Consider the following 12,323-nt stretch of genomic DNA (forward strand, 5'->3'; position numbering starts at 1 on the left):
GCAAACATAAAAATAAAAATACTGTATTATAGGCTACCAAAAAACAAGCAACAGAACCAAGGTTGTAGTGAGTACAATCATATTGCCTGATTTCGCACAAGTTTTATTTTCTCCACACCTTAATCAATAAGTTCCGATTCTAAACTTGTAAAGAAAGCGTCTAACTTACAAATTTGCTGCAATAAACCATGACTACATACCTAAAAAAGATCAGAACTTCTTGATGAAATCGTAGATGTGTGCGCTAATTTCCTCTGGCTTCTCTTCTTGGAGAAAGTGAGCAACGCCTTCCATTATGACTAATTCCTGCAAAAACGGTACATCTCTTCTGAGACCTCCTTTATGTATATATTCCTTGACTCCTGGGGTATTATAGGTTATGTCGAGGTCCCCCACAACAAACTTTACAGGCACCTTTACTTGAACACCAGTCCATGGTGCTGTGAGCTCCCAATTTCTGTACGAGGGAAGAGAAATAAAAAATTTAGGCCTCAAGTAAATTGTAGCGAATGGAAAAGCAGCAACCTCTTTTTTCAATTACAAGAATTTAATTACTCAAGCACGCAGTTGTCTCCACTGAGACTCGAACCCCCTCGATCTCTTGTTACCAAGGTTTAGGGTATCTATTAGGCCGTAATGCTAAGGATCCTTTCTTTTAAGACCTGTTTATCTTGTCATTGTCTTTATTTATGTTCAAAAATGGAAATGCAAACTTACAGATCCATAGCTCGATAGTAGTTCAGTCCACCTGTAAAGCCTGTCTGCTTGAATTTACTCGCATAATAATTTACATCTTCCTCAGATAACCAAGAAGGAAGTATTATTTGTTTTCCAGGGTTACGCCCTAATCCATCTTTATGTATACGAAATAGACCTGGATTGCGACCTACAAGAAATTTCTTTATTATTAATGCAGGATCAACACGAGCGAAGTCCTCTTCTGCCACACCAGGTTCCTGTATTATTAGGCAGCAAATTAAATCAAATAAAACAAGTTAGTATTAAGAACTGCTTGATATTCTACATTAATATTTGAAGTTTGAACCAACACGACACACATAGGAAAGGTAGTTAGGACATCGAACAATTGTGTTCATACATTTCACCTGAAAAAATTGATATACAGATAAACTCAACTGTGTCGTTAATATTCGACACATGAATATGATTCAAATTACTGAAACTACCTGCGAGTCCCCTCCCCTTTACTTCACGTTGTTAATTATCACACGGGAGAAAAGTCTCATTATTTTACTTGAGAATCTTTAATTAGAATAAACTGATTTGATAAGAATGCATCTGAGGTTCTTAGATGCCGGTCAATACTGTGTAGCTGGTTCATGATCCACATTTTACAGAAGCAAACACATTTTCTTAGTTTCAAGACATTCAAACAGAGGTTCTCTACACTCTACAGTGCAAACAATTATACTCCTTCTGTCCCTCTCATTTTTTTTCATATTTTTTTTATGAAGTGGCACGCATTTTAAGATGCACATAAAATATAATTTTATAATTTATTTTTGAAATTTTCCTTTTCTGTATAAATATACTTTATAAACAACCTGGGGACAGAGGGAGTATCTAATTAAACTTTGATGTTGTAATAGTATAATATCAAATAAATATACCTTTTATTTAAAAAAAAGAATTATCTCTAAATATTTATAAAAACGTGTAATTATGTGATAAACAAAGTGAAAGAACAAAGGATAAAGTATCTTAACGCCACTCAAGAACCCAACTTTGTAACCATCACCGATTGAATTAACAATCCACAAGTGGGTATAAGTCATATTCCTAGGCCTTCACTCTCAACTCTTAATTTCCCCGTCAGAGGTAAGTTCTGTGTACATCTAAACCTCGTAAAAGGAGTTATGCCTTAACAATTGAAAGTAAATTCAATGAAAGAATTCAATACCTGAAATTTGCAGATGTAATAATCATCCCCAAACGCCGCACGCAAGGACTGCAGAGGCTTCCTCTTAGGGTTCCTAGGCGAATGCACGACACTTAAACTAACCAAAGCCCGGATTCTATCAGGCCGAAGCTTGCAGAACCACCAGGCGATGAACGAGCCCCAGTCATGACCTACTAAAAACACCCTGCCAATCTTCAATGAGTCCAGGAGAGCAACCAGGTCTCCCACAATATGGTGGACAGTGTAGCTGGACACCGAGGGAGGAACATCAGTGTCACCGTAGCCACGGAGGTCAGGAGCGATAGCGCGGTAGCCAAGCGAGGACAGGGAGAGTAGCTGGTGGCGCCACGAGTACCAGAGCTCAGGGAAGCCGTGGAGGAAGAGCACAGGCTGGCCTTCACCAATTTCAGCTATGTGCATGTTGATTCCGTTGACGTGTAAATATTTGTGATGAATTTTCTCCATGTTTGCTTAGACTGTGAGGGAGGAATCAGACAAGAAAAGAGGAAGTGAGTGAAGGTCTTTTGTTTTTGTACTTGCGGGCGTCTTGTTTGACGGCTCCTCTTTTTGTGTGACAGCTGATAAGGCATCCAATCAGATAAAAATATGTGATTCTGTATAACTAATTTCAGGCATCAACTAAACAAAAGAACAAGAAATTTATATTTCCCAAGTTTTTATTTTGGGAAAGCTTCTTTAATACAAGGAACTGAACATTCAACAGTTTATGAAAGGGTTTATCATGAACTATTATCATAGAACTAGGGGTGTTAATTGTAATTGAGCTGAACACCGCCATGCTTAACTTGAATCCGATTAAAAAGTTCAGGCTCGAACTCGACCGAGCCTACGACATGTTAAAATTTGGCTCTAAAGCTCAAATAAATTTCACTAAATATTAATAAAAACTCAAAATATGATCAGTACCACTCAATTAAATATATCAAAAATAAATAACATATTAAAGATTTATATAAAAATGTATTTATAATTTAAAAATGAACAGAGGCTGCTCGCGAACTTTACAAACCAAGTAATTTGAAGCTCGAGCTCGGCTCAGTAAAGAATTTGAAAAGCTGGAACTCAAGCTCAGCTCGATTATTATTGAGCCGAATTCGAATATTTTACGTGCCGAACTCGAGTAGCTTAAGAACTTTTTTACTCATTTACACCCCTAATCATAACTTAATATTTGATTCGTCAATTCACCGGAAATTGAAGTACCCAAAAGAGTGGTGCAATGGAGACTGCTGCAGATAACAAAATTGTTCTTAATATGAAATTCAAACAAGCACAGGAAAAACATGGAAATGTCTGTGTTGTGACCATTATACAACTCAAACCCTAAATCCTCTGCTGTTCCTTTTGCCTCTAGCCTTCTCAAATTTCCGTCCCTTTGATCGTACATAGGGCTTGCTGTGACTGTGGGGCACACCAGGAGCTTTACCGAAGTGCTTGACTGCCTCGCGGGAGTTCTTGGGACCTCTAAGAAGGACCTAGGAAAATCAAAAAAAACTAGTTAGTATAAACATCTCTAAGCTCCATATCACAATTTAACCAGGACCTATATCCATCTTAGCTTACGGATATTTTAGACGATTATAATTCAGTAAACACATAAATGCACATCAACAAATGCCTTGAGATAACATTCTACCAAATGGCTTGAGCCAAATAAAATTTTGTCAAAATTCATTGTCCATAAAATCATATAATTTCCCGCCCCCATTCAAAGATGACCTGAAAGCTTCCTGCTCCCTATTCAAATAGACTAGAAGCTTCCCGACTCCAGCGAAAAACACAAAACAAACTAGTGAATTCATATGCCAGACAATTTGTATCACTAATTGGACAAGTAACTATTAGAAAACTATTTACCACACATCAATCAATAACACACAGTAACAATACATTTAGCTCTAAGCTGACAATACATATAAGCTACTTACTGTGTTCTGTCCAAGAGGGGCTCTAAGAGCAAGCTGGTCAAATGTCAAACATTCACCTCCAGCCTTCTCAATCCTGGCCCTTGCGGTCTCTGTGAACCTCAAAGCAGTTACCTTCATGCAAGGAATCTCATGCACTCGAACATCATCAGTAATAGTACCAACAATCACAGCAATCTTGTCCTCCTAGAACACCAGACATTAGTTGAAGAAATGAATTAGCCTCTCATTCAGAAACACAAGTACACACCAATCTGTATTTACAAAGTTAAAAGTCGACTTCTCTCTTTTCAACAGTTCATACAGAAATACCCCATTACATAGGAGTATACAGCACACATACATACACAAAGCCACATTCATTATTGTAATAAATAAGTAAATTGCTGCTCAAGCTACAATAACAATGGGATAATAAATTACGGTTAGGAATTATAAGTATAACTACACAATGAGCATAAAAGAAACATTTAAAAAGCTTGGAAACAAAACACGGATATGACACAAGGGAAACAATTGATTTCTTAAGCTTTTGTAATCATTATTGTTTTTCCATTACATAGCTAAACTTGTAAGCATTTGCAGGTATATAACTAAACAATTATCTTGTAATCATATTGTATTTCCATTACGGCTGTGTTCACTTGGATGGAATGGAATGAGGGGAGAATGGAAATATAGAATTTTAAGGAGGAAGAAAGTATGAGATAATAGTGACAAAATATGAATGTATTCAAATTTCTTGTGAGAAAGATTGTGAGAAAGCATGATGTAGAAATGGAATGAGCATTCCTTCAAAAACATGTGGGTTAAAATTATAGTTAAAATAGTAAGAACGGAATGATTGAAGGATTGAAAATTGTATACATTTTCTTTGATCAACACCATATTTTAGTACAAAATTCATTTCATTCTCCCTCCATTCCATTCACTCCAAGAATGTAACGAAACTTTAAAAAAGCTCGAGGAAGAATATCCTAATCATCTGTTATCATTCTTGCTAGCTGATTCAGTTCTAGTTATTCAGCATACTTGCACGAGAAAGTGTAACTACACATTAATTACCAGTAAAAAAGGAAGAATATTTGAAGCAATTAAGATCATTCTTGCTACTGTAATCATTTCTCTTCAGCAACTTAAACAAAACAAAACTCTAACAGACATCAACAGCAACACATAAACGATCAATATATAATCAATCGAACAAATTCACATATGAATCAAGGCAGGAAATAAATTGGATACCTTTCCAGTCATAAACCGTATCAACCTCGACAGCGACATAGGAGGCTTATTGGTTTTACTCATAAACAACCTCTTCAAAATCACCGCATTGAATTTACTCCCAGTCCTCCTCACAAGAAACCGATACAACTAACAACATTCACACAAAATAAAATGAATATCCAATTCCAGTACAATTCATTTTTAACCTCGATAAACGACTAAAATTCTCAATAATCACGAAAAAGATAAAGAAACCTTGACAATGAGCTTCAAGTAAATATCATCCGATCTCGGGGCAGTCCTCTTAGTCCTCTTGCTTTTTCCCCCAGCTATCAAATCAATACCCTACAGTACAATCTCGATAAATGAATATTCGATAAACGAATACCTACGCATTACATTTTTTAATCTCGATAAATGAATATTAGATAAACGAATTACAGAACATAATATTTTTAATCTCGATAAATGAATAAATTTTTGGGACTAAAGTGTATTTTCAATTCAATCAAGCATCATAATTTACACAAATTACACACAAATGTAATTACTGAGCAATAGTATTCAATTAAAAATCAAATTAATTGAGATATACAAAATATAAAAGTTATACATACGAATATGTGTATGTATATGTGAAGATAATTAGAGAACGAACCATAGCTGCTTGTTGATGTTCTTGTGAGTCTCGCCGCCAGAGAGAGAGAGAGAGATGTAGGGTTTTGTATTATGGGAGAGAAGATAGAGAAGAAGAAGCTATTGGACCCTGCTGTGATTTAAGGGCCCAAATTGATGGACTAGCCCACGACATAGAAGCCCGAGCGATTATAAAAGTAAAATTAATATTCTCTAAATTTTTCGGAAACATCTTTATAATTTCATAAAATTTGAATTAAAAAAGTGTTAAGAAGATGGACTAGTTCTCAGCATTTTATCCCTACCAATTAAATAAAAAACAAATATTCCGTAAATTTTTTAAAACAATTTATATAAAATCTTATAAAATTCAGAATGACGAAAAATTATTTTAAAATTTTTTGGAAATAATCGGCGTTAAATAACTAATGTAAATAACTAATGTAAATATAATACGTATAATTTGTATTTAGCTTTGTGTCATATTTGGGATTTTTGAGAAGGAACGGTTAAGAGATTGTTTTTAGCAGCAACAATTCTTCTGTAATGAGCTTCAAACAAAGCTTACTTTTGTGCAACAAACCCCATTCCTCAAAGTATCCTTGACTAATCCGGATGTGCATACTAACACACTCATACCCTAAGTATGATAGTCCATTTACTCCCGAGCGTCCACGTTTTCGAACAAATGACCTCAAGACAACAAGCCTTATTTGCCACGATCCAACCATCTGGAACAAGTCTTTAAGTGTCACCGTTCAACCATTTGCCGTGGGCTAACAAAAGAAGTTATCTTTGATTGCGTATTTTAACATCTTTTTTTTCAAAACTACCTAGTGTCCTAAATTAATTAAACATAATGTGAACTAAATTAATTAAAAATAATTCACATTATTTAGAAGGATTTGTCTAGTGTGTGCCCATGAGCACATGCTAAGCACGAAAACTCATAATTTTGGTGTGTTTTCATTCATGTGGTTAGTGTGAATGCAGGAGGGCCAAAAGAGTGTAAACCAATCAAAAAATTGAAAAACTATCAAATTTTGTGCTTATTTAGAAAAACCGTATTTAGAATTCTGATGATCATCACTCCGCTGATCATAAACAAACACACCTACATTCATGTTATCAACAATATTGCACTTGTTGCACCCCTCAGAACCCCACGTCTCCGATCATCATCTTCACTCTCTCACTCACTTCCTCACTCTGCACAGCCGCCACCACCGCGGCTCCAACAGCCTATGACCTCCTCAAAACATACAACTTTCCCATAGGCCTCCTCCCAGAAGGCATCAAAAACTACACTCTGAACCCTACTACTGGCAAATTCAATATTCACTTGAACCGTACGTGTAGTTTTTCTCTCGAAGATTCGTATCAGATTAGATATGAGTCTAGCATAAGTGGATATATAGAGGAGAATAGGCTGACTGGTCTTGGTGGGATTCGTGTTAAGGTTCTTTTCTTCTGGCTTGATATTGGTGAAGTTGATAGGAGTGGTGATGATCTTGAGTTTTTTGTTGGCGTTGTTTCAGCTAATTTTCCGGTTGGGAATTTTGATGTGTGTCCGCAATGTGGGTGTGGAATGGATTGTGATTTTGTGAGGAAGATAAAAAATGAGTAATGACTCTTTTTTCCCTGCATTGTAGGTTTCTTGATTTGAGGCGTGTTTGATTACTAAAGGTTGATTTATTTGAATACTGAGTTGTATGTTGCTACTGATTTGATAATTTTGAATGTTTTCTCAAGTCGGATCATGTACTGTTTCGTGATTTGTGTTTTGATAGTAATGTTGGCAGGCTATGCTTTGTTGATCATCTTAAGTTAGCGTTGTTAGGTTTCTGGTAAGATTACGTGAAATTATAATTCTGGAAACCTTTTTAGCTTATGATAAGTAGTTGAACAAGATTGTAATTAAGATCTAGTAATTGGAGCACGATTGGATAGCCCAAATGGTGGGTTTATCCTCTATTATCCTGGGACACCCAGGTTTGATTCAGGCTCATCCCGAGAAGTATTAACTGAAAACAACGTTGAAAATTAAAATGCTCATGATTCTTAATTGATGCAAGTCATGAGAGTTGCGCCAATTGTTATCAAGAAGGCTGCAGATCCTGACCACAAGAAGGCCGCGGATGATAACCACACTGTTTCTGCAGGAAGTTGAGATGTGTATGATAAAACTTGTGTAGGTTATGAGTAAGGTTTCTACAATTGTCAAGATCAACTATATTGCTTTAACCATTCTGGAAAAACAAGATCCTGAGTAGTATATGCTATTAAACAAACAATTCCGAAGTCAAACAGAGGTACTGGAGATTACTAAAACAAGTCTTTACATTAGGACTCCCCTTCAGTTGGAGTCTGAATATTAACACCTAACTTGCCAAGGTCTGAGTAAAACATCCGTGTTGCAAACATATTTGCAATTTATTCACCAGATTTTCCGCAGGCTACCTTATGTTATGGCTCCAAGATCCTCAGAAATATGGTTACATATGTTTGCAATTTGTTCACCAGTTTTTCCCCAGGCTGCCTTATGGCTCCAAGATCCTCGAAGATATGTTAACTTGGACACCTTGTCCATTGTTGTCCAAAACTGAGTTTTGGAGTAAAGCTGTCTGTCATAGTAAGTCCTGTTCTGGTAACTTATGCTCAGTCAAGGTTGAATTTCATTGTCCAATATGTTAAAGTCGGTAAAAAAGAAAAGGAAAATGCTAAACATTATACCCTTTGTCCCTCTCGTTTTTTACAATTTTTTTAGACACGTATTTATGTTTCTGTAAAGTATAATCTCATATTTTATTTTTATGATATTCTTTTTTTTAATAAAAATATAATAATTTATGAAACTAAATTTTTAAAAGTTTTAAAATTCACGCAGAGAGAGCTTGTCCGCAAGATAAAGAGCCAGAGGAAAGGGGAGTATATCCTGTACTCCTCCTGAAAGGGTTAAATTAAAAAATTTGAAGACACGTAAAATACTTTGATCGTATTGAGCACAATCGGATAGTCCAAATAGTGGATTTATCTTCTATTGTCACGAGTCCGTACGAGACACCCGGATTCAATTATGACTCATCTCGACAAATATGAGAACATATACTCATTTGCGTATAAGCCTAAATTGTAAAAAAGAAAAAAAAAAAAAACACACACTTGGTCGTATTCCTCATTTTTGTCTCTGAATTTCGATTTTTATGTTTAAACTCGAAAACACAGGAGTATAAATTTATCATTTACTCTAGGGTTAACACAGTGAGCGAACCCTAGATAGCTACTATCATTCATGGCTTCAACCACATACACTATGAATTCTCACTACATCCAACACATAGTAGTAGAATCATGTATACCCCTGTTCAAAAACCTCGTTCTTGATCTCAACAAAGTCCAATATACTCCTTGGTCTACTCTTTTTTGTGACACTGCTCGAACTCATAATCTTCTCCATCATATTGATCCTTCTCTCGCTGCTCCACAACTCTCTGATGCTGTCATCGTACTCACTAAACGAGATGACGTTTGTCCAGACGCTCTCGTTCTTACGTGGATTTACGCCACCATCTCCCCTTGCTTGCTTGCCAGGCTACTCACGAAAAATAGTACTACAGCTATGCATGCATGGGCATGTTTACGCAATATGTGTCAACAAGATGCCCCGGTGCAGAAGAAGAGAAGCAGGGCCGGCCCTCAGGTAAGACGAACACCTAGAGCACCACTATCAGGACACCAAAAATCTACACTAGTATCTACTAATAAATTTTTGCATTTATTTATTAATTTGTAATTGAATTGACTGTGTTAGTCTTAAAACAATGTTTTTATTATGTCATTGTATATTGATTTGAATATATGTAAATTTTTCCTGATCTTGAAAAATAGGGGCACGATGTTCAATTTTCGTCTAGGGCACCAAAATCTCCAGGGCCGGATCTGAAGAGAAGGCTTATAAATCATGGTCGTGTTGATATGAAAAGCAAAAAATTGGTAGAGTCATGTGTGGCAAGATTTAAGAATGTGGTTCTTGATCTTTATAGAGTTGATTTCACTTGTTGGTCTAATCTTTTTCGTGATACTGCTCGGGCTTATAATCTTCTCCATTGTATTGATCCAACTTTTAATTTTAGTCCTGATTGTGACATGATCATTGAAGATGCTGTTGTTACTGCATGGATATTTGCCACCATCTCGCCTTATTTACTTGCCAGATTACTGACTCAGAAATCATGGACTTGTGCAAAGGATGTCTGGGCACGTCTGCAAGAAATATGTCAACAACATGAGACTGCTATGCAGAAGAAGCAGAGGTTCATTCAGGCTCATGTTACCAAAGTTTCTCGGGGTTTTGAGACGACTAGTGATGATGGAGTTGATTTTATAAGCAATTTACCTGATGATGTGCTCGTGTACTTGCTATCTTTAGTCAATGATATGAAAACAGTGGGAAGAACCAGCCTTCTTTCCAAGAGGTGGACTCATGTGTGGCCTAACCTCATGGATCTTGATTTCAGTGATCCGGTATCTACTGTCACTCTAAAACAGTGTAGGATGTTCTGTGATATGGATATATTTGCTGACAGGGTTTTTGTTGATTGGGTTAACCGGGTTATAAGGGCAAATCGAGCTCCATATCTCAATTCCTTCAGAATATGTTTTCCCCTCCATAGTTCCTATGCTGTTTACTTTCAGAACTGGATCAATTTTGCCTTTGGTAAAGAGGTTCGCAATTTGGTTCTTGTATTTGGATGCATTGCTTATCCAAAGATCAATTTTTTCAGCATATTTACCAGTGATCCTGCCTTGATCCTCAATACTACACTCAAAACTCTTCACTTGGAGTCAGTGATGATAAAAGGACCTCTGCTTCAGTGGGTTTTAACTAACTGTCTCAACCTTCAACGACTGTCTGTTCATGGCTGTAGGGCTAGTCCTGATGACGTTGCCTCTTCCAAACACCACCAGAGACTCGTGGTCTCGTCCCTTACAGTCAAACACGTGGAGTTTGTTAGCTGCTTAAAGTTACTCAACATTGAAGTACTTCATCTGTCTGCTCCAAATCTTACTTCAATTGTAGTTAATGGTAATGATGTTGTTGTGGAGTATCATAGTATTCCATCGCTTGTGGATGCTACTTTTGGAGGGTCATATTTTCCTCATTTGGATAGCTTATCTAGCTTTTCTTCACAGCTTGAAAAACTGTCTATTGAGTGGTGCAAGGTCAGTTCACAATTTTGTTTCTCAGACAAGATTACTTGTGTCTGTGCATAACCTTGATGCTTCTGATCCTTTCTTATTTTTGTAGGTATACCCTGTAGTTACTGGATTTCCGACTTTTGTTAATGTTCAGCAATTGGAGATAGTCGTTAGCTCTTGGGATGATGGCCTTGTGAAGTCGACCTCCTTGATAGAGGCGTGTCCTTTGTTGCATACATTCAAGTTGAAGGTTGGATTCACCTTTCATATACATTTCTAAATTTGATAAATTTTTGCTGTTTACTGGTTAAATGATCTCAATTTTCTGTTAATACTTCGCGTATGATATTCAATTGAATTTTATTTGTTTTGGTTTTAAGCCGTTTATACCTAGGCTCCTCTTACAAGTATTCTCTGGAATTTTTTTTGGTTTTAAGCCGTTTATACCTAGGCTCCTCTTACAAGTATTCTCTGGATTCCTGGGAACCTGTGAATCAGAATCCCCTGTACTTTAGCACCTTCTGTTATCACCAGTTTTTATGTTTTACTCTTTGAACTTGTTTGAATGTTGCACTTTACCCTTGAAGTTGGCATGACAGGCAGATATGACTCGACTTTCTGTTGATTTACAGATGAAGGCATTTGATACTCTGACGCGATGGCTCTCCTGGTATGCTCAAAAACCTGTAATGTGTCTCCATCAGCACCTTAAGACTGTAGAGTATGTTGGATTTGCTGGATCTGCATCCGCTGCAGAGCTTGCACTTTGTCTCGTTCGACATGCTCCTATGCTACGGAGGTTCATTTTTGATACTCGTCGAACTGGATATTTTGGAGTACCGCGAGAACTTTGTACCTCTGGTAATAAGGATCAGATGGCTATTGCGAGGTGTTCAGCAGGGCTTGCAAAAAGAATTCAATTAACCAAAGCTCATATTGATGTGGTCATTCTATAATTTGATTAATCGAGTTTGTGACTGTTTATCTTCGAGACAAAGTTAAGAGGGGTGTATTGGATTGGGATTTTAAAGCATTTTTTTTGCATTCATGAAATCCGAAGGTATTCGATTGGGATTGTTTGAAATCCATTAAAATCTTGAGGTATTCAATTGGATTTTGCATTCATGAAATCCGAAGGTATTCGATTGGGATTGTTTGAAATCCATTAAAATCTTGAGGTATTCAATTGGAATTTCAAATTATGCAATAAAATCTGGTGGTATTCAATTGGGATCTTAAATTATGCTTTAAAATCTGATGGTATTCAATTGGGATTGTTTAAAATCCATTAAAATCTGATGGTATTCAAATGCTGATGGATTTTTTTTTCATTTCATAAAATAATGGATTTTGTGGCATTTTTCGGTGTATTTTAAGTTTTTTGAAATCCGACC

At 36.4% G+C, this 12,323-nt stretch overlaps 3 protein-coding genes across 3 annotated transcripts; 1 reads left to right on the plus strand and 2 right to left on the minus strand.

Moving 5' to 3' along the window:
* Window positions 1-7: 7 nt before the first annotated feature.
* LOC108214848 (uncharacterized) lies at window positions 8-2,524 on the minus strand. The gene is made up of 3 exons (XM_017387064.2): window positions 1,922-2,524; window positions 718-956; window positions 8-457 (listed from the first exon to the last, which is right to left on the minus strand). The coding sequence occupies exons 1-3, from the start codon at window positions 2,384-2,386 to the stop codon at window positions 211-213; spliced, it is 951 nt and encodes a 316-aa protein (XP_017242553.1). The 5' UTR covers window positions 2,387-2,524; the 3' UTR covers window positions 8-210.
* Window positions 2,525-3,172: 648 nt separating this feature from the next.
* Window positions 3,173-5,902, minus strand: LOC108214850 (large ribosomal subunit protein eL18y). Its single transcript, XM_017387066.2, has 5 exons — window positions 5,753-5,902; window positions 5,350-5,439; window positions 5,113-5,241; window positions 3,871-4,053; window positions 3,173-3,417 (listed from the first exon to the last, which is right to left on the minus strand). The coding sequence occupies exons 1-5, from the start codon at window positions 5,753-5,755 to the stop codon at window positions 3,259-3,261; spliced, it is 564 nt and encodes a 187-aa protein (XP_017242555.1). The 5' UTR covers window positions 5,756-5,902; the 3' UTR covers window positions 3,173-3,258.
* LOC108212869 (uncharacterized) lies at window positions 5,824-7,357 on the plus strand. Its single transcript, XM_017384583.1, has 2 exons — window positions 5,824-5,865; window positions 6,890-7,357. The coding sequence occupies exons 1-2, from the start codon at window positions 5,824-5,826 to the stop codon at window positions 7,355-7,357; spliced, it is 510 nt and encodes a 169-aa protein (XP_017240072.1).
* Window positions 7,358-12,323: the final 4,966 nt, after the last annotated feature.

Source organism: Daucus carota, chromosome 3 (genome assembly GCF_001625215.2).
Source record: "Daucus carota subsp. sativus chromosome 3, DH1 v3.0, whole genome shotgun sequence".
NCBI lineage: Eukaryota > Viridiplantae > Streptophyta > Magnoliopsida > Apiales > Apiaceae > Daucus > Daucus carota.